Source organism: Pan paniscus, chromosome 11, assembly GCF_029289425.2.
Source record: "Pan paniscus chromosome 11, NHGRI_mPanPan1-v2.0_pri, whole genome shotgun sequence".
NCBI classification, from domain to species: Eukaryota; Metazoa; Chordata; class Mammalia; order Primates; family Hominidae; genus Pan; species Pan paniscus.
The window spans coordinates 121,043,714-121,066,121 of NC_073260.2; the positions used below are offsets into that span (position 1 = coordinate 121,043,714).

Consider the following 22,408-nt stretch of genomic DNA (forward strand, 5'->3'; position numbering starts at 1 on the left):
GAATTTTAATGCATTAATATCCTCCAAGTAGATCCGATGGCCTTTCTGAAACCTTTTAGGTGGCCAGATGGGAAGGGAATAGAACAGTATCCCAGGTCCAGTTTTTCCTCTTACTAAACACTAAAAAAAAAAAAAAAAAAAAAAATCAAGACACCCTTAAAATCCCTTTTTCTCCAGTTTCTATAAGAGAGGGGTTAACAAAGCCCTGTAACACTCTTAAAGCTCTCCTGCTGCTAAGGGGAGTGCAACAGAGACTGTCACTATAAGGACTGATTCCTGACTGAGAGCTGAGTCTTTCTCAAGAGAAATCTGACAATTAAGTGCAGAAGTTGTCCTTGGATTGCACCAAAGATTATCCCAGCTGGGGTTCTGAGAAGGACTCTGGCAGAATATGGCCAAGGGAAGGCCCTTTGTGGCACAGATCGAAAACACCTTGCCCTATGGGGCTGATCACAGTCAGATAACTAGGAAGAGACTGCCTTTTAGATTTATAGACAGCCTCCACAAGAGGCTCTCCAGAGTACAGTCTTTTTTAAAAATTAATTTTAGAAAGAAACACATTATCAGTATTTCAAAAGACAGAGCAACTTAGGCAAAATTTAGACTAAAATAAGAAAGAAAATAAGATTACAGGTATATAGAAATCTTTACCAAATTTTTTCATGTAAGCTGTTTTCCCTGGTACACTGTGTGGAACTGTCCAAAATTCAAGATTCTCTTGTTTAGACTACAGCTTTAAAAAATATGTTTGTCACCACCAGGCCTGCCCTAAAAGAGCTCCTGAAGGAAGCACTAAACATGGAAAGGAACAACTGGTACCAGCCACTGCAAAAACATGCCAAATTGTAAAGACCATCGAGGCTAGAAAGAAACTGCATCAACTAATGGGCAAAATAACCAGCTAACATCATAATGACAGGATCAAATTCACAAATAACAATATTAACCTTAAATGTAAATGGGCTAAATGCTCCAATTAAAAGACACAGACTGGCAAACTGGATAAAGAGTCAAGACCCATCAGTGTGCTGTATTCAGGAAACCCATCTCATGTGCAGAGACACACATAGGCTGAAAATAAAGGGATGGAGGAAGATCTACCAAGCAAATGGAAAACAAAAAAAGCAGGGGTTGCAATCCTAGTCTCTGATAAAACAGACTTTAAAGAAACAAAGATCAAAAGAGACAAAGAAGGCCATTACAAAATGGTAAAGGGAACAATTCAACAAGAGCTAACTATCCTAAATATATATGCACCCAATACAGGAGCACCCAGATTCATAATGCAAGTCTGTAGAGACCTACAAAGAGACTTAGACTCCCACACAATAATAATGGGAGACTTTAACACCCCACTGTCAACATTAGACAGATGAACAAGACAGAAAGTTAACAAGGATATCCAAGAATTGAACTCAGCTCTCTGCACCAAGCAGACCTAATAGACATCTACAGAACTCTCCACCCCAAATGAACAGAATATACATTCTTCTCAGCACCACACATCACTTATTCCAAAATTGACCACATAGTTGGAAGTAAAGCACTCCTCAGCAAATGTAAAAGAACAGAAATTATAACAAACTGTCTCTCAGACCACAGTGCAATCAAACTAGAACTCAGGATTGAGAAACTCACTCAAAACTGCTCAACTACATGGAAACTGAACAACCTGCTCCTGAATGACTACTGGATACATAACGAAATGAAGGCAGAAATAAAGATGTTCTTTGAAACCAACGAGAACAAAGACACAACATACCAGAATCTCCGGGACACACTCAAAGCAGTGTATAGAGGGAAATGTATAGCACTAAATGCCCACAAGAGAAAGCAGGAAAGATCTAAAACTGACACCCTAACATCACAATTAAAAGAACTACAGAAGCAAGAGCAAACACATTCAAAAGCTAGCAGAAGGCAAGAAATAACTAAGATCAGAGCAGAACTGAAGGAAATAGAGACACAAAAAAACCCCTTCAAAAAATCAATGAATCCAGGAGCTGGTGTTTTGAAAAGATCAACAAAATTGATAGACCACTAGCAAGACTAATAAAGAAGAAAAGAGAGAAGAATCAAATAGATGCAATAAAAAATGATAAATGGGACATCACCACCGATCCCACAGAAATACAAACTACCATCAGAGAATATTATAAACACCTCTATGCAAATAAACTAGAAAATCTAGAAGAAATGGATAAATTCCTGGAAACATACACCCTCCCAAGACTAAACCAGGAAGAAGTTGAATCTCTGAATAGACCAAAAACAGGCTCTGAAATTGAGGCAATAATTAATAGCTTACCAACCAAAAAAAGTCCAGGATCAGATGGATTCACAGCTGAATTCTACCAGAGGTACAAGAAGGAGCTGGTACCTACCATTCCTTCTGAAACTATTCCAATCAAAGAAAAAGAGGGAATCCTCCCTAACTCATTTTATGAGGCCAGCATCATCCTGATTCCAAAGCCTGGCAGAGACACAACAAAAAAAGAGAATTTTAGACCAATATCCCTGATGAACATTGATGCAAAAATCCTCAATAAAATACTGGCAAACCAAATCCAGCAGCACATCAAAAAGCTTATCCACCATGATCAAGTGGGCTTCATCCCTGGGATGCAAGGCTGGTTCAACATATACAAATCAATAAACGTAATCCAGCATATAAACAGAACCAAAGACAAAAACGACATGATTATCTCAATAGATGCAAAAAAGGCCTTTGACAAAATTCAACAGCACTTCATGCTAAAAACTCTCAATAAATTAGGTATTGATGGGACGTATCTCAAAATAATAAGAGCTATCTATGACAAACCCACAGCCAGTATCATACTGAATGGGCAAAAACTGGAAGCATTCCCTTTGAAAACTGAAACAAGACAGGGATGCCCTCTCTCACCACTCCTATTCAACATAGTGTTGGAAGTTCTGGCCAGGGCAATCGGCCAGGAGAAAGAAATAAAGGGTATTCAATTAGGAAAAGAGGAAGTCAAATTGTCCCTGTTTGCAGATGATATGATTGTATATCAAGAAAACCCCATAGTCTCAGCCCAAAATCGCCTTAAGCTGATAGGCAACTTCAGCAAAGTCTCAGGATACAAAATCAATGTGCAAAAATCACAAGCATTCTTATACACCAATAACAGACAAACAGAGAGCCAAATCATGAGTGAACTCCCATTCACAATTGCTTCAAAGAGAATAAAGTACCTAGGAATCCAACTTACAGGGGACATGAAGGACCTCTTCAAGGAGAACTACAAACCACTGCTCAATGAAATAAATGAGGATACAAACAAATGGAAGAACATTCCATGCTCATGGGTAGGAAGAATCAATATCATGAAAATGGCCATAATGCCCAAGGTAATTTATAGATTCAATGCCATCCCCATCAAGCTACCAATGGCTTTCTTCAAAGAATTTGATAAAACTACTTTAAAGTTCATATGGAACCAAAAAAGAGCCCACATTGCCAAGTCAATCCTAAGCCAAAAGAACAAAGCTGGAGGCATCACGCTGACTTCAAACTATACTACAAGGCTACAGTAACCAAAACAGCATGGTACTGGTACCAAAACAGAGATATAGACCAATGGAACAGAACAGAGCCCTCAGAAATAATGCCGCATATCTACAACCATCTGATCTTTGACAAACCTGACAAAAACAAGCAATGGGGAAAGGATTCTCTATTTAATAACTGGTGCTGGGAAAACTGGCTAGCCATATGTAGAAAGCTGAAACTGGATCCCTTCCTTATATCTTGTACAAAAATTAATTCAAGATGCATTAAAGACTTAAATGTTAGACCTAAAACCATAAAAACCCTAGAAGAAAACCTAGGCAATACCATTCAGGACATAGGCATGGGCAAAGACTTCATGTCTAAAACACCAAAAGCAATGGCAACAAAAGCCAAAATTGACAAATGGGATCTAATTAAACTAAAGGGCTTCTGCACAGCAAAAGAAACTACCATCAGAGTGAACAGGCAACCTACAAAATGGGAGAAAATTTTTGCAATCTATCCATCTGACAAACAGCTAATATCCAGAAGCTACAATGAACTCCAACAAATTTACAAGAAAAAAACCAACCATCCCATCAAAAAGTGGGCAAAGGATATGAACAGACATTTCTCAAAAGAAGACATTTATGCAGCCAAAAGACACATGAAAAAATGCTCATCATCACTGGTCATCAGAGAAATGCAAATCAAAACCACAATGAGATACCATCTCACACCAGTTAGAATGGCAATCATTAAAAAGTCAGGAAACAACAGGTGCTGGAGAGGATGTGGAGAAATAGGAACACTTTTACACTGCTGGTGGGACTGTAAACTAGTTCAACCATTGTGGAAGTCAGTGTGGCGATTCCTCAGGGATCTAGAACTAGAAATACCATTTGACCCAGCCATCCCATTACTGGGTATATACCCAAAGGATTATAAATCATGATGCTATAAAGACACATGCGCAAGTATGTTTATTGCGGCACTATTCACAATAGCAAAGACTTGGAACCAACCCAAATGTCCAACAATGATAGACTGGATTAAGAAAATGTGGCACATATACACCATGGAATATATGCAGCCATAAAAAATGATGAGTTCATGTCCTTTGTAGGGACATGGATGAAGCTGGAAACCATCATTCTCAGCAAACTATAACAGGGACAAAAAACCAAACACTGCATGTTCTCACTCATAGGTGGGAATTGAACAATGAGAACACATGGACACAGGAAGGGGAACATCACACACTGGGGACTGTTGTGGGGTGGGGGGAGGGGGAAGGGATAGCATTAGGAGATATACCTAATGTTAAATGACGAGTTAATGGGTGCAGCACACCAACATGGCACATGTATACATATGTAACAAACCTGCAGATTGTTCACATGTACCCTAAAACTTAAAGTATAATTTAAAAAAAGTAAAAAAATAAAAACAAAAAAATTATGTTTCTCAGATGCAAAAGGGTTGGGTGTAGGATTAGAGACAAGAGGCAGGCAGTTCAACATAGCAGTTAAGAAGGCAGACTCTGTAGTCATAGTCTGTTAGTCTGGTTCAAGACCTAACTTCAGCAAAAATGCAGTGTGCTGTCTAGGGAAAATTACTTAATCTCTCTGTTTCCTTATAGGGGATAATAATGGTAATCTACATATAGAATTGCTACAGGATTAAGCAAAATAATACATACAAACTGAGAACAGTACCTAGCACATAGAAAATGTTTGTATTAATTAGGATTAACTGTGAGACAGAAAACAAGACTGATGTTTCTTTTTCATGTAAACATAATGCAGACCAGTATAGTAGCCTCACACTCATTAGGGTCTTAGTCTCCTACTCTGTTGCTCCATGTGTGTGGCTTGGTGGCATCCTTTTTCTAAACAATGGGATAGAGAAGGGGATGAAAATGAGAGGGTGAAAGGGTGAAGGACTTAAGTAATCTGCCTTAAATTTTTTTTGAAGTGGCCCCGTGAACACTTAGTTGACAAGAGCTTAGTCATAAGACTCCATCTAACTTTAAGGGAAACCAGGAAAGGAAGTCTTCCGGCTCAGCCCAAAACATGAATAATTCTGTTTTCATAAAAGAAGGGGAGCAGGTAACTAATAATCTGTCAGAATGCTTCATAAATGTTGGTAATTATTGTTATTCTGTTACTTACATGGCTCCTAGATCAGTCTCCTGATCTGATAGTTCTTAGCTCATGGGACTTCTTTTGTATGTGCGTCTCTACTTGAATCTGTCACTGAAATTTGCATATTTATAAAACTGCTTATTAAAAGTCTTATCTTTTCCCCTTTCTAATGTTCTGCTCAGAGTAAGTCCAATATTGTCCTTTTCTTATATTCATACCTATACTCATAATCTTGATATATTATTTTCTCATTTATCTTATGCCTTTCTTCTTCAACTAGTCTGTTATGCACTGAATTGTGTCCCATCCAAATTCATATGTTGAAGTCCTAACCAGTAGTGCCTCATACTGTATTTGGAGGTAGCATATTTAAAGAAATAATTTAGTTAAAATGAGGTCATTAGGGTAAGCCCTAATCCAATATGACTGATGTTCTTATAAGAAGATAAGATAGAACACAGACACACGGAGGAAAGACCATGTGGAGATACATGGGAAACATGGACATCTACAAGCCAGTGAGAAAGGCCTCAGAAGAGACCATCTCTTGGTGTCAAGCAGTGACACCTTGATCTCAGATTTCTAGTCTCTTGAAGTGTGAGAAAAATTTCTGTTGTTTAAGCTACTCAGTCTGTAGTGTTTTGTTATGGCAACTCAAGCAAAATTTTTCAGTCTGTGAGTTTATTTAGTGTTATCAAAGTCCCAACAAGAAACAGATGATACACTAGAAAGAGGGCAATTTGATGAGAATTTAAGTACAAAGGACCTATTTACCAAGATGTGGGTGTAGAGAAACTGAAAGAATGGTGCAGTAACCTAGAGAGCAGTGGAACTGTTACTACCCATAAGCCTAAAGAGGGGAAAGAGCCTTTATCAGAATTCTTAAGTCAATGGATATGGCTATCTGGAAGCAACTTTGCAAGGTAGGAGACAGGGTAATAAAAAACCTGACTTTACTCTCCTCTCTCCACGTCTCCAATCTCCTGCCAGTGCTGCCCACTGATGGAAACCAACTGGCAGCCAGAAAGCAATGATGTAGTCAGAATGCATGAGGGTCAGCTTTCTAGAAAGGTGGGTAAAAAAGAGTCAAGAGTGAATATGGAGACACAAATAGAAGATAATCTGGCACAACAAGGAAGTTCTTTTGTATCTTTCACTCTTCCTTGTTCCTTATCTCCACGTGTCCATAATAACTAGTATAGCAGAGATAGCCGGTCCTCAGTAAGCACTAGAAAATTGACCATGCTTGACATTTTCAAGTACTGTAAACATTTCCTCCACTGTGTTTTTAGAATATATCCTCTCTCACTATTCCTAGTTATAGCCTTAACCCAAGTCTTAACCATATCTTACCTCTAGGACTAGTGCTTCCCTGTTCCTTTTCGCTCATTCTACGCAAACGAAAAAACAAACAAAAACCAATCAACCCATGAGACCACAATACTTAAAAAAAAAAAAAGATCACAGTAATCATCTCGGTGGATTATGATAATGTTTCTTCCTTTTCTCACCTTTACATTGCTTCATTATAGTTGACATGAGATTAAGATTGTGGATATTCGAGGAACGTTCCTGTCAACTTCCTTTCCAAAAGTTATTACAACTTCCAGCCTGTCTTACCTGTTTCTGGCAGGTAAGCGTTGTATCTTTTGAAGTCTACAATAAACTTTCAGAATTTTGTTTCTTTTCCAAAGATGATTGTCAAATACAGAGGTATGGCTTTTTCAAGAGATGCTAACAAGTTATGTTTTAATTGTACAACTAAGTTAACTTAAAAATAGTCTTATAGAAATTACTCTTATAATAGATACTTCCCTAATGTGCTCTCAGCAGTGAGAAGAACTTCCACCTAGATTAAGCTCCGGTGTAGATCCACTTATTATATACATCATTCAATTCTGCCACCTCTGCAGCTGATTCCTTAGACGCTGATGGTTTCTGGCTTTTCCAGAAAGTCAGTGCTTTGTATTTCATTGTAGGGTCATTGAGACAGTACTGCCTCAAAAGAAAATGATATGGATATTTTATGCAATTTTACTTATTTCATTTAAGTAGGAATTTAATCTTAAACTTATCCACTTTCAAAATAGGCATGTTTAACCCTATAAAAAATCTTTGTCATACAGTTTTCTATAATCTTATTATTCACTTAACATTTCTTGTCTATTATCAATCTTCAAACAAATTAGTGTTTTTCCTCTAAAGGTTGTTACTTCTGGGTGAAAAATGATGTAACATTTAACAAGTAGTCTATAATTACTGTCACACATTTGAAGTTACAAGTAAGATAACCCTATAAAGCAAATCCAACTGTCTTTATTTTTTCATATTGAAGTATATCAATTTTTAATGAAGGTTGTAGTGCCAAATTAGGGTAATGAGTTCAAGTACACTTAAGTAATCACCCTTTTATTAGTTTTTTCTGATCTTTGTGAAACTAGCACAAAGTTCACTATAATGATCTCAGTGGATCTATTAACGAATCCCTCCCTTTATAGGAAGAAGGAAAAAAAAGCCTAAGAAACAAATTGTTTTAAATTCACTTTTGCCACTATTATTTCAGGGCCATTTTATCCATCAATCACTATGCTTAGGATTTATGCAGTTCTCAAGGTCTTTTGAAAATGTTGGGGATCTAAAAAAAAAACGTTGACTTCAAAATATGAAAAGTTGCAAATAAAAACTATGTAATTAATGTCTACAAAACATACCATTATTGTCATTTTTAAACTCAATTTTTAGTCATGTATATTTTATGTGATGTGGATGTATTTTAATGTGTTTAATATTATATGGGGTTGGAAGTCTTCAAACCAAGTCTTTAAAATGGCCTTAATCTTTAAATTTTTTTTGAGACAGGGTCTTACTCTTTTACTGGGACTGGAGTGCAGTGGTGTGACCATGGCTCTGCATCCTTGAACTCCTGAGCTCAAGTAATCCTCCTGCCTCAGCCTTCCAAGTAGCTGGGACTACAGGCACGCACCACCATGCCTAGCTAATTTATTTTTTTATTTTTTTGTAGAGACAGGGTGTCTTTCTTGCCCAGGTTTGGCCTCCCAAAGTGCTGAGACTAAAGGTGTAAGGCATGGCACCTGGCCCTTAATCTCTTTTATGACAGTAGCACCATATAACATTTCAAACAGTGCTTGCGGGCAAGTGTTTTAAACACCCCACTGTAAAATGTATATTTTTCTGTTCCCTGCCCTCAAAACAAAAATGTTAGTAAGCTAAAAAAAATTTTTGGAAAAATATTGCACGCACGTAAATTCTCTCTTTCAAAACAAACAAGGCATCAAGAGGCAAATACATGTAATGTCAATCAGTAATCTTTACTTTTCTTCATTAGTGGTTGTGTCATATTGCTTAAAAAATTTTTAAGGATGAAAAAAGTTCAGTCATATGCTGTAACAACTGATATACACATTCAAAAACAATTTAAATGAAGGTTTTACATATTATTGTGATATCAGTATGTGGGGCAGGTGACATATATGACATGTTCCAGTGAGAAGATACTATTAGTATACTTCCAATAGGGAGAATGGCCCAACAGAACTTGGGAGATGTTTTCTCCAGACTACATATTACATTACAAGAAAAAAAAAAAGGTAGAGGAAGGGAGGAAGGGAAGGGGAGGGAGGAAGTGGAGAGGGAGAGGAAGAGAGAGAGGCAGAGGGAGAGGGAAAGGTGGGGAGAGAGGGAGGGGGCAGAGAGAGAGGGAGAGAGAAGGAGAGGGGGGGGGGAGAGAGAGAGAGAAAAAAAAACAACAATTTGGCAGTTAAAGAATTTGGATCAAATAAAATCATTTTTTATATATAATTGACAATAATTGAGAAAATACTTTCCAGCACATATTATTGACATGAACTGCTGATTCATTTATAATAATTAATCTTCAACAGTTAAAGTTCATTGTCTTGTAAAAATCTACTTGGGGTTCACAAAGGTCTTAAAAAACACTGGTAGAAATATTTATTAACATTATTAAGGTACTTACTCCACCAAAAATTTTTCTTAATTTCACTGAAGTACTATATAAACACATATATTTAATATTTTGAATCAATTCACCTGGTATTCCATCTCTTAAAATCCATTAAAATCAGAATTTTAGAATTGAGATCATTCAGGTCTTTTTATCCTTCACTTACAAACTTAGTTTTCTTCTACCTCCAAAAGGCTTGAGTCTGAAGTGTTACCTACCGAGCTTATTTGACTTTCTAAACCTAGTCATAGAGCTAGCACCAAAATCTCCCAAAACGCTCTTAAGTGTTACCTTAGAAGAAGGTTGTATGATCGCCACCATGTTTAAGATACTTGATTCCAATAGAAAAAATTTTTTCTGTATTCATCTAGAGTTCACTTTAAGCCCTCAAAAGAAATTTCTTGTTTCTAGATGCATTCAAAATTATGAAGTAGCAGAACTCATTTTTTTGGAGCGGAAAATCAATGCTATCTATTGTATGTCACACTTACATATTTGAAAATTTGCCAAGAATTTTACTATTTATCCTTTCTCCCCAGGGTTGAACAAAAATATTATGGAAAACGTGGGCTAATTAGTAGATAATAGAGTAATAAAAATTCTATTAATGATTTATAGGGTTTGGGGGCAGGTATTACTGGCATATAATGCATATTAATTACAATTTTGAAAAATGTAAACACCTGCATAAAACAAGGTCTAGACTAGAACTCTCTAGTAGAACTTCTGAGATAACAGAAGTCTGTATTTGCACTGTCCAACTTAGTAGGCAGTAGCCACATGTGGCTATTGAACACTTAAAATGTAGCTAATGTGACAGTGGAAATGAATTTTAAGTTTTAATTAATAGATTTTAATAGCTATATGTCATTAGTGCAGCTGAGACAGTGCAGAACATTTTCACCATCCTACCATGTTCCCTCATAATCCTTTCCACTAAAATCCCAACCTACTGCCTCTGCCATAAGAAGATACTAAACATAGATTACTTTTTCCTGTTCTTAAATTTTATATAAATGGATTCATATGCTATGTACTCTGTGTCTGGCTTCTTTTGCCAAATGCAATGTTTTTGAGATTTGTCCATGTTGTATCAGCAGTCCTTTCCTTTGACTTGCTCAATAGTACTCCATCGTATGACTGTATCGCAATTTGTTTTACTCTTTTACTTTTTTAAGACAAGGTCTTGCTCTCACCCAGGCTGAAGTACAGTGGTGTGATCATGGCTCACTACAACCTTGAACTCCTGGATTCATGCAATTCTCTTGCCTCAGCCTCCCAAGTAGCTGGGACTCCAGGCATGTGCCAACATGCTCAGCTAAGTTTTAATTTTTTTTTGTAAAGACAGAGTCTTGCTATGTTGCTCAGGCTAGTCTCAAACTCCTGGCCTCCAGTGATCCTCATGGCTTGGCCTCCCAGAGTGTTGGGATTACAGGTGTTAAGTCATTGTGCTGGGCCCACAATTTGTCTTCCCATCCTCCTATTGATATACATTTGAATTGTTTCCAGACTATTTTTTTTTTGAGACCGAGTTTTGCTCTCGTTGCCCAGGCTGGAGTGCAATGGTGCGATCTCGGCCCACCGCAACCTCTGCCTCCCAGGTTCAAGCGATTCTCCTGCCTCAGCTTCCCAAGTAGCTGGGATTACAGGTATGCGCCACCACACCCAGCTAATTTTGTATTTTTAGTAGAGATGGGGTAACTCCATGTTGGTCAGGCTGGTCTCGAACTCCCGACGTCAGGTGATCCACCCGCTCGGCCTCCCAAAGTGTTGAGATTAAAGGCGTGAGCCACCACGCCCGGCCCCAGACTTTTTTTTTTAAAGCTGCATGTGTACATCAAAAGGTAATTTGGTGTTAAGCAAAGGTAGTCAACTTATGATTCTATAATCATCTTTCTGTGCTGGAGTAAAAATGTAATTCCAAGACATACACATGCACACAAACGTGTGTACACATAGCCACACACTCTCTTCAGAACTGCCGAGTAATCAGCTGGTTTGTATTACTTAAAGAAAACACAGAAAGACAAATCTACCAGAAAAAATTATTGCACTGTTTTCAAAACCAAATCATACTTTAGGTGGGGATAGGGAGGCTTGAGGGTGCTCCAGAGAATGGTGGCAAATTATGTTCAGTTTTGAATTACCTTGGCCCCTATCACTCTCTTATCATTTTTAAATAATTATCACATATCCACAGAATTTCAGATCTAGTAAAGGGAATTAGCAATCGAGTAATAAAATTATCCAGTATTCCACATAAGTGCTCAATAAATACTGGTACAAATGAAACCATTCATTTTATATAAGAGAACCCAAGACTCTACATCTCTCTCTCAATTGAAGAAAATAGGATATAATCAAATGAAAAAATTTAAAACAGGTGTGATTTCTCTCATAAAAAGATTCACCACAAATTCAACAATGAGGTGCCACAGCATACATTACTTTTCAAACTCTCATACTATTTTTCAGAAGCAAGCCTATCACATAGCACTATTTTATCTTTTCATATGCATCCTTTCTTTTTTAAAGTATAATAATGAAATAACTTATTAGTCCTTGAATATGGAGTGGATATGAATAGGCAAAAACACTCTAATAGATAATACAGAAATGTACCACTACGAATGTGTTAAAGTAACTTATGAAATACATAATCTATATATATCATCAGGGCTTCAGATTTTTCTTCAAGTAGTTCAGATACAAATGTGTTATTCCATGTCTCTTCCAATCATTCTGATCGGAGAGAAAAAAACAATCCAAGTTAAAACACAACATTCTAAATTAATAGATAATGTTGAACATTTTACATTCAGGAACTATGTCTGCCCAATTTTAGCTTGGTTATGTACCTTTTTTTATTGATCACACAGTGTGTTTTGCACTATAATAGGTGATAACTGTTAGAGTGGTCCAATACTGGGCCTTTTCTGTGACTTCTTAGCAAATAATTTATTTCTGAAACATACATGCAACATATGTGAAGATGCATCTATGCAGCTTTAAAAAATGGCTAAAAAAAATCCTACAAGCAATGACTATGGGTTAAAAGGTTTCTGGGTTCTTTTGTAACTAATTACAGTATTAAACAATACATGCATATAAAATCCGTATTTTCGATTCTATAGCTTGAACTGGTATCTTGGTTATCTGATTCAGTGTGGTGGTGTATTTGTACCTTTTCACACTGCTATAAAGAACTGCCTGAGACTGGGTAATTTATGAAGAAAAGAGGTTTAACTGTCTCACAGTTCTGCAGGCTTAACAGGAAGCATGACTGGGAGGTCTCACGGAAACTTACCATTATGGCGGAAGGCGGAGGGTACAAGGACTTTCTTCACATTGTGGCTGGTGAGAGAGGGGTAGTGGTAAATATTTTTAAACAAGCAGATCTCGTGAGAACTCACTCTTGAAACAGCACTAGTGGGATGGTGCTAAACCATCAGAAACTGCCCCCAGGATCCAATCATCTCCCACAGGGCCCCTCCTTCAACACTTTCGGATTACGATTTCACATGAGAGTTGGGTGGGGACACAAAGCCAAACCCTATCAGGCAGCAACACTAACATTTCAAATATTAACCTCAATATGGTTAGAATTGTATCATCCTCAAGTATCCTAAAACATGGGAAAATATTCTAAATTCTAAATTTTCAAGAATTAACTTCAGGAAATTTATCTATTCCTAACTCTGGAAAAGACCAAATCTGTAAGGCAAAAAAAAAAAAAAAAAAAAAAAAAAAAAATTTAAGCAGCTTAAAACTGATTCTATAATGTCCTAGCACAAGGGTTGCACTTATTTTTTAATAGTCCCTCGAAGTACCTATTTATACTCTTGAGATACAGTTTTGCACAAGGTTCACTATGTGGTTTTCTTGCTTGCAGATTAAGAGCAGTAAATTAAAAGGGCGGTAAGGATAATAGAACTATGTTCACTGACAAAAATAAAAAGCAACAGCTGACAATGAAAGACGGGACAGGCAAACTATAACAGACAATGGAATTTTAAAAACAAAGCTATTCAGAGAACCATGTAGTGTGAACATACAGCCCTACACACCATTATAGGAATGAGGACTTTATCAGTAAATACAATAAAGTGAATATTCATAATGACTACCAGTTTTCATAAAGCTGGAATGTATACCTCATTTCCCATCTGTATGTCAAATGGGACCCACACTGGTCACCACACAATCATTTGTCTGACTAGAAGCCCTTACTACCACAGTGGGTCAGGAAACCTTTTAGCTTTAGCACTAGGCTCACCACTGTTCACTACTGCAACACATTATTATTGTAAGAACATCTCTAACTCATGAGATTATCAAAGCCAACAATATTACTTTTAAAAACGTACCCAAAGTAGCTGGTTCCTAAAACAAGGTAACCTTGTATTCTATGGCACGCAGCCATAAACTAAAACCACCGACTTTTAGGACTCTCGGCCTGTTTTTCCTCAAATGCGAATATTACCTAACACTGGTGTTGTTGGGATTACATGAGATAATGTATGTAAAACACTTAGCACCAGTTCTGGGACACAGAATGAGCTCAGTATTATTTTAGCGCTGGTGAACGCATGCCGGCCCAAATCCCTTACTTGCAGGTGCAAAAATTAAGCCTCAAGAGGAGAACTGACTTCCTAAGGCTCTACTTCTACTATGTCATTGTCCTGGTTAAGCAGCTTAGCGGCAAATGTTGGGAGATTTTGGGTATTGGCAGGGCCTGGGGGCATGTGCCTGCTGGACTCGAGTCTGCAGAGAATTGGAGGAGTCTGTTTGAACCATGAGGCATTACAGGCTGTGCCTTATCAACGGGTGTTTGAGATGGCAGGTTGTGTTAACAACATTCAACACAGACGGAAGCCATTCGTCTATCTCAATACAGCCACAAACAGCAAGACCCTCAGCTACAGTAGGCTGAGTAACGGGGGAGGAGAGCACGGCAGGTAACAGGATCCGGGCTTGAGTCCAACTCCCAGTTCGGTCTTTAAAGAGGGATGAGCACCTAAGGGCTGAAACTAACAGAACTAGAAACTAACAGGATGGTATCGCAGGCAGGTGTAAGCTACCCCGCCCCTCTACGCCTTCCGTCGAGGGGAACCGCCAAATGCGTTTTCTCAGCCTCCGGGCAGGGCAATTTCTTGCTCTCTACAGGCACTTACTCCCATCCCTTGTAGATAGGGAGTGATGACCTCGCTTTTTCGTTATGGAGTGAGGGCCGGACACGCTTGGACCTCACCTCTCCGCGCCACGCTGCGGCGGGACCGCGGGAGGCCGACTCGCGCCCACGCACACCCCACGCTCGCCTTCTCTAAGATGGCGGCAGAGGCAGCTCGCTCACGCCCCGCCGCCCGCGCTCCTCCAAGTCGTGCCCTCAGGAGGCGGGAGCGGGTCAGAGCGCGGAAAGCAGGAGGGCGAGAGTGACGCGGACCCTCCAGTCTAGCGCAGGCCGCGGAGCCCTGAAGCGTCGAGGAAGAGGAAAAGGAAAAGCCAGGAGGCTGACGCTACCAGGAACACCGCCGGCGCCTCAGAAACTAAAAAGCGGCGGCACATCCGGGCCCCTCTGCCCGCCCCGCCCCGGAAGTAACGTATCGGGCAGGGGCGGGGGCCGCTCTTCAAAGTGGATTCTTCCCTCGCCATAGCTCGTCTCTTCACAAAGTGCCTGGAATCACCCTCGCCACCCCCTCCCCCGGGTTAGCCGTTACTCTCTCGTGGCTCCGGGACGTCTCTGTACAAAGCTGGCTGCTGGGACAGGCAGCCCTCGTTTCACAGATAGTACCCCTCGCACCACGACTCCTGGGCTTCGCCAGCGCGTGTAGTAACGTCCCTCCGAGAGGACTCTTGGTGACCTCAGCCCCAGCCAAGCATAGGCGCACCTCTTCGGAGTCCTGCGGTGGAATCCCGGCCTCGTGCCCCGTCACCGCGCCACCCCGCCACCCCACCCGGGTTTGGGGGCCGTCAGTCACAGCGCTGCGCCCTCCCCTTCCGGCGGCTTGGCCGGGCCCGCCTCCTCCCCTCTTCCCTCCCCCACCCCTCCCCGTGCGAGTGTCTCCCTCTCCCTCTCGCTCTCTCTCTCTCTTCCTCTCTCTCTCTCTTTTGTGAGTTATAGCAACCGTTGCCTTGTGAATCAAGCGCCATAGTCACCGTAGTCCTGGCGACTGTTACCCATCAACAACAACTACTCCTCTCCTCCTCCTCCTCCTCTTCCTCCTCCTCCTCCTCCCCACCACCATCTCCATCACCCACCAACAACACCACAATAATCCACAGCCAAGGTGAATATTCTTCGGTCTCTACATGTGTGTGGGAGCGTGTGGCTGCGTGTGAACGCGTGTGTCCGTGCGTGTGTGTGTTCGTGTGTGCGAGCCGAGTGTGGCTGTGCTGGGGTCTCACTCCTGACACGGGGGCTGCCGCTGCGGCGCCACCGCCGAGGGGCTCTGTTCCCCGGGCTTGTTTACAATGGACCCTGCGCGCCGCGGCTGGGTCGGGGGTGTGGGCGCCGCGCCGCCCGCCGGCCCCGGCCCTGCGCCGGCCGCACTTCAGGGATGGAGCGGGAGCTTGGGGGGCTGCGAGCCGAGCGGGAGAGGGAGCCACAGTTTTCCGATGCGGATGCTGGATCTTTCCCTTAGGTCTGGTCTGAGGAGGAGGGTCAGGTGAAGAGATAAGAATTTGTTCTTTCTTTAATTTTCTTCTTTTCCAACGCTGCTGTTTCCTGCTTCTTTCAAAGCCGAAATAGACAACAATGTGCAAGGGGGGGACCCAAGAGGTGGTGTTTTGTTGTTGTTGTTGTTCACTTGTGAGGCCTTGTTATGGGTTTTGTTATTTTTAATCCTCATACGTTGGTGAACTTTTCCCACCGCCCATTCCCTTCATTTTTGCCCCTCTTTGCCTGGTGCTGAATGGGCTGCTCTTCTTTCACCATCATCAGCTTCATGGTTTTCTTTTTTCTTTTTAAAACTGTATTTTCTTTGTGCGGCAAACAGTCTTAATATCCATTCAGCACTCTTCCCTCCCCCTCTTTCTCCCCCCCCACACACCCCTTGCACACATATTGAAACCTGGGGCCTGTTCGTTGGGCTCTCTTTGCTGTACTGGGAAAGATGTTTTTCTTTTTTAAAGTCTGTCTCCTCTCTCTTCTTTGGTGTGTGTGTGTGTGTGTGTGTGTGTGTGTGTGTGTGTGCGCTTGTGATTTAAACCGGATGCAGGGCATCTGTGATACTTGGGTTAGTAGTTATTGACAGTGCTTTATCCTTCATGTGGAGGTGGGAGGGGGAGTAGTGAGGTTCCGTTTCACTTTGATGATCCTCCTTCCCCGCAGTATAGTGTTAACAATTTTCATTGTGGTTACGAGACTTTGTGATGAACAGGGAAGGGACACAAGGAAGCTTTGTGAGAACTCAGTTCACAGTGTTATTTGTGACAGTTATGGTACTTTAAGAGTTTTTTTTTTTTTAATCTCCTAATTTTCCTTTGAGAGTTGAAATTCAAGTCAAGTTCATAAAGAATGTATGAAGCTTCTCAACTTGAAACGTGTGTATATTTCACTTTCTTTCTGGTTAAGATCTAGGCATGTGTGTACTTAACATATTCTTTTTATTTACTTTTTGATTTTCTTTGGACAGTGACTTGAACCTGCTCAGGAGAGAGAACTTTTTCCTTTTTAAGTATTTCTTTTAAAAGTTATTTTTCTCTGTAGATTTGAATACTTATTAGTCCTTATATAGTTGGTTCTTGGTTAACGTTAACCCAGTTTTACAGATCCCCTAAATTTGTTCATTTTTTTCAGCTTAACTTTTAGTTAATAGATTTATCAGTAGAGTTTTGATAATGAATGTGTGCTAAAACAAATATAATGTACTATTGTAGTTGCACATATTGAAGTTTTTAATTTACAGTTTTAAAATGCTTATTCAAATAGTCTTCTTTCTAACAGCAAACATATATTGATTTAACTGACACAGCAGCTTGTGAATAATGTGACAGTACTAATTATTCTTGAGATTGTCAACGAGCAGGGTGGGTAATTATAATGCTATTAAGGCTAATATTTTGTAAAATAAGAGTTGGGATTTTAAAAAAACTTTTTCAATTCATTTCCTTGTGATTGCTATTTTAAATGAAGACGATATTTTGTTCTGAAAGAAGTCTTTCTCAGAGCACTCAGATTTGTTTATAATTATTCCTCCTCTCCCCAAACTGGGTTCCATGCAAATCTCTAATACTAACTTGTATTTTTTTTTCTGTTCAGATGAGTGTCAAATGCCTGAACACTTTTGGATGGTGAAGCTCCTGGGTCCTATAAACTCTCTCTGAAGTTAATAGGAGTTTTGCTGTCTTGGGACAGTTTCAGACCTTATGCCATTTACATAATAGGTTTTCAGTTAAGTAAATTATATACTATAATGTTATGGTTTAATATTTTATTTACAGTGTCTGAGAACTTTTTTTGAGGCATTTCACTCATGTATAGCTCAGGTTTTCTGTGATTTAGATTTTCATTCACAAGTTGATTTGAGAGCAGAACTTAAATTGAATTTCATTACTTTTCCATTTTTTGAAGCATATATGTGGGATAAAATTGCTATTAGAGCTGCTGTGGAATTGATTAAATAATCAGAAACACTGAGAAATGGTAAATTTAAAAAATTAAACACAAGGATAGATACTTAGCATTTACTTTATTCTTTCTTAATATTTTTCCTAGAAGGGACTATGTTATGTATTGATACTCTCTTGTGTTTTCAGTTTTTATACTAATAGAAATTTGTAAAAGTGATCATGCTTTGAAACTAAAACTATTAAATAGAAGTCACTTGTAACTTGTTTTGAATAGTCAAATGTCTGTGATTCAATGTATGTCATAATGCCTAACTCAGTCGTTTTGGTGTGTTTTGCCTATGAATTATATTAAATGGTGTAGGCATCATACATATACACATATATGGCAAACTAATGAATTTCTAGAAGTTTTGCATCGTTTCACAATGTTTTCATTAAATGTTGTAGTGATGCTTAGTTTTTTTTGTGTTATTCCTCCAGTACTCAAATAGTCTTGTACTCTACTTTGGTACTCAAATAAAAGGTTATAGTTTATAAGCTTACTGTGCTTTAACCTGGAACAGTTTATTTTACCCTAAACAATTTATTATGGTTAATTTTTTTACCATTAAAAATAGCAATTAAAAAATGAATGAATATTAAAGGCAAGTTGGTTTTTATGCGTCGTTTAAATGATAATGTATGTTACTTTTTGGTAACATTTTTCATTTCTTGAGAAAGTTGATATTGTGTTGGTATTCTCCAGCTGAAGAAATTAGCAGGCAGAATATAATGATTTTTGGTTTTCAGATTTTAAAGTCTGTGTGTGTGTGTGTGTGTGTTTGTGTTTAAATGGGTGGGCATAGCAGCAGATGTGTGGCAAAAGTTACACACACACACACACACACGCACACTTTTCCAGAACGGTAATAGGAATATTACTTTGTTCTTAGTATCCATAGTGAGAATGTGTTACAAGAAATGAGAATAGGGAAGAAGTAAACTTTAACATTTTGGAGAGGCTCCTGGTTATTTTGTTTTAATGCTGAACCTTTGGCTAAAAATCCTCTATTTGAGCTCAGTTACTTTAAAAACAGTTTTCATAACTGAGTAATTTGCCTTTAACTCTTTGGTATATATTCCCAGTGGCCATGACAAAGTATGTTTTAAATTCCTCTCTATTCACAGATACATAGTGTTCCCATATTTTGGAAATCCAAGATTAAGTGGATTTGACTAAATCTGGCTTGTTAGGGACAGATGGCTGCTTTAAACAGGTGTCACTTTCATTTTTTACTGCATTGTGTTGGGACTTCCAGTGGTTGACAAAAGGGCTGTCTAAAGCAGGTGGCATCCTTTGCTTTTGTTATTAGTAAAATCTACTTTTAGAGTTATTTTTCTAGGAAAAGTTTTTTTTTTTTAAGTAAAAGTTTTGAACTACTCAAGATTCATAATTTAACATAACTTTTATTTCTGAATATTCTATTTTTAAGTGGTAGAACTTGCAGATTCTTTCACAAAACACTTATCAATTCTTATAAATAATGGTAAATTCCCTTTGAATCCAGAAAAAGTACACAGGAACATTTTACACACCCAAGTCAAACCCCAAGGCCAATTTGAATAAAGTGAAATTTGGTTAACATGACAAGTTAACTTTTGTCATCCTTTACTGAAATAATTTTTTGACAGCATTTTTTATATGTTGGAAATAGGTGTTGTTTTTGTTGGTTAAGTATTTTCAAACTAAGACATTTCCTGACTTCATTTACTGCTATAAAGTTTATAGTGATCTTTTAAAATGATAATATTTTTAAGTATTAATGTTCAAAAATATGTACTGCAGTAAATAAAAAAACTATCAACCTATTGATTTCTAAGGTTCACTTTTACTCTACAATTCTGTCCTTTTCTGTGGGAATTTTATATTTCTTATAACAGATGCACCAGAGGGTGCTGTGCTGTTTGCAACATGAGATTATTATCACTAAGAATGTGAACTCACTAGAACTTTTATTTAAAGAGAAAATTTTTAATTATATATGCATTGAAGCATATAATAGGCTTATTTTTATGGAGTTTAACATACTATCTTAATTGGCACTTTCACATCAGAACCTAACTTCGTGTACTAATACATATTACCGCAACATATAACAATATAAAGATTGATATCTTTGGCACTGTCTGGCATTAGTCCTATAGGCATATATGTTGATTATCTTATGTAGATATTTTAATCTTTATTTCAAAACTTAGGTTACCCTGAGAATCATACTATTTCGCGATATGTGGCTTTATACTTCTTAAATTTCATATGATTAGCACATATCAATAATTGTCCATTCTTATAACACTTTTACATGGCATAATTAGTGATATGCTTTTTATTGTATAATCTTTAAAAAAACTGCACTGGAAAAATAAATGGCAATAGTGGTTATCAGGCTAATTCATAATAAAATAGTATTGACATTATCTAGATAATTCTGGCTGGTTGTATTGGTTCACATTTATAATCCCAACACTTTGGGACTGAGGCGGAAGGATCACCTGAGGCTATGAGTTCAAGAGCAGCCTGGGCAACATAGCAAGATTTCATTTCTGTAAAAAAAAGTAAAATAAAATTAGCCAGCCTTTCCGGTGCATGCCTGTAGTTGAAGCTACTCAGGAGACTGAGGTGAGAGAATTTTTTAGCCCAGGAGTTTAAGGTTACAGTGGGCTATGATCATGCCACTGCACTTTAGCCTGGGTGACAGAGCAAGACCCTGTCTCAAAACACCAAAAACAGAAACGAATGCAATCCGTACTTCATGCCGTTGGAATAGGCTGGCTTGATTGTTTAATTTGGCTTATTATCTGAAAACTTTTAGGTTCCCAGCCCTACTGTGTGCCATATACTTTTAAACTGAGAGTGATCTTATATTGCTTTTTGTATTTTATTTGTTCAGTGAGAGATTTTTAGGAGAATACTGAATCCAATCTTGGGCTACTTCTTGTATCATCGACTCTTTTCACAGCAATATATACTCTAAAAGACATACTGAAACAGTGATACCTTCCTTAAGTTAGCTTAGAAAGATACAGTTACAGCATATAAACTTTTTAATCTTGATAATGGATTTATCTGTACTAGTCCACATTTTACTATAATTAGTTAATTGTGATATTTTTATAAAGTAACCTTACAAGGCATAGTAGTTCATGTGTGTTAGACTGCCTCAAAGAATCCAAAACATTTATTAAAGTAACACTATGTTTAAATACTGGTCTTGCTAAAATAGGTTAGGCATTTTTCTTTAAAAATAAAGTCCTACAGTTTACCAGTTAGTTTTTGCCACTAAGATTTTTCCTTTTTTGAAACAGGGTTTTGCTCTGTCACTCAGGCTGGAGTGCAGTGGCATAGTCATAGCTCACTGCAGCCTCAATCTCCTGGGCTCAAGTGGTCCTTCTGCCACAGCCTCCTGAGTAGCTAGGACTACAGGCTGTTGCCATCATTTTAAAATTTAAAACATTTCAATTTTTTTTTTTTTTTGTAGAGACAGGGTCTTGCTACATTGCCCAGGCTAGATTTTTGAAAGTATACTTTATAACAAGTTGTATTGCTTAAAAATCTTTATATTTGTAGTTTTTATTTCATATCAAATGCAGAGTGTTCTTAGTGAAAACAAATCAGTTAAAAATGGAAACGTGTTTAGAGTATCAATAAATAGGTATAAATAGGTTTTGTTCTTTAAACAGATGGATAGAATAAGTATACTGGTGAATAACAGGCTTTGGAGTCAGATTTCAGATAATCTCATTAGTTGTGTGACTTTGGACAAGTTATTACCTTCACTTAACCTCAGTTTTCTCATTTGAAAAATAGGATCAATCTTCCCTGCCTTATGGGGTTTTGTGAGGATTAAAGGAGATAATTTATGTAATGTACTTTGCTCAGTATTTGACACAATATGTGTTCAATACGTGTTGGCTTTATTATTAGGGAAGGCTGAGAAAATACCTATTCTAATCTTTTTGCTACCTAAGAATCCTTCGACCATCCCTTTTTTAATGAGCCCAAAAAGTTTTGAAAGACTTTGCTTACCAATTTATACTCATTAAATAATAATTATTCTTTTTCCTCCACTTTAAAAAATAAGGCACAGACAAGCTGCCAATCACAGGCTTGGATTATCATTTGATAAGCAGTCTTATCACACTGAATTA

At 38.3% G+C, this 22,408-nt stretch overlaps 1 protein-coding gene and 1 long non-coding RNA gene across 8 annotated transcripts in view; one reads left to right on the forward strand and one right to left on the reverse strand.

Annotated features, from left to right (window-relative positions):
- Nucleotides 1-15,578, reverse strand: part of LOC106635088 (uncharacterized) — an 84,061-nt gene extending 68,483 nt beyond the window's left edge. The window contains exons 1-3 of one of the 2 annotated variants that reach the window (XR_008619799.2): nucleotides 14,901-15,578; nucleotides 12,957-13,003; nucleotides 8,973-11,473 (exon numbers count right to left, since the gene is read on the reverse strand). This is a non-coding gene — a long non-coding RNA (uncharacterized LOC106635088). Of the gene's footprint in view, nucleotides 1-8,972; nucleotides 11,474-12,956; nucleotides 13,004-14,900 lie in introns of those variants that run through there. The other variant, XR_008619800.2, reaches the window with a different exon arrangement.
- A 133-nt stretch (nucleotides 15,579-15,711) lies between these two features.
- RFX3 (regulatory factor X3) overlaps nucleotides 15,712-22,408 on the forward strand; it is a 308,074-nt gene continuing 301,377 nt past the window's right edge. For 2 of the 6 annotated variants that reach the window (XM_055092195.2, XM_055092197.3), the window contains exon 1: nucleotides 15,735-15,936. Coding sequence is in view for 1 of the 6 variants with exons in the window: in XM_034967073.3 (XP_034822964.1) it covers nucleotides 17,170-17,191 (22 nt within the window). In the remaining 5 variants the exon portion in view is untranslated. The other 4 variants (XM_063594035.1, XM_008976997.4, XM_055092194.2 and 1 more) reach the window with 4 other exon arrangements.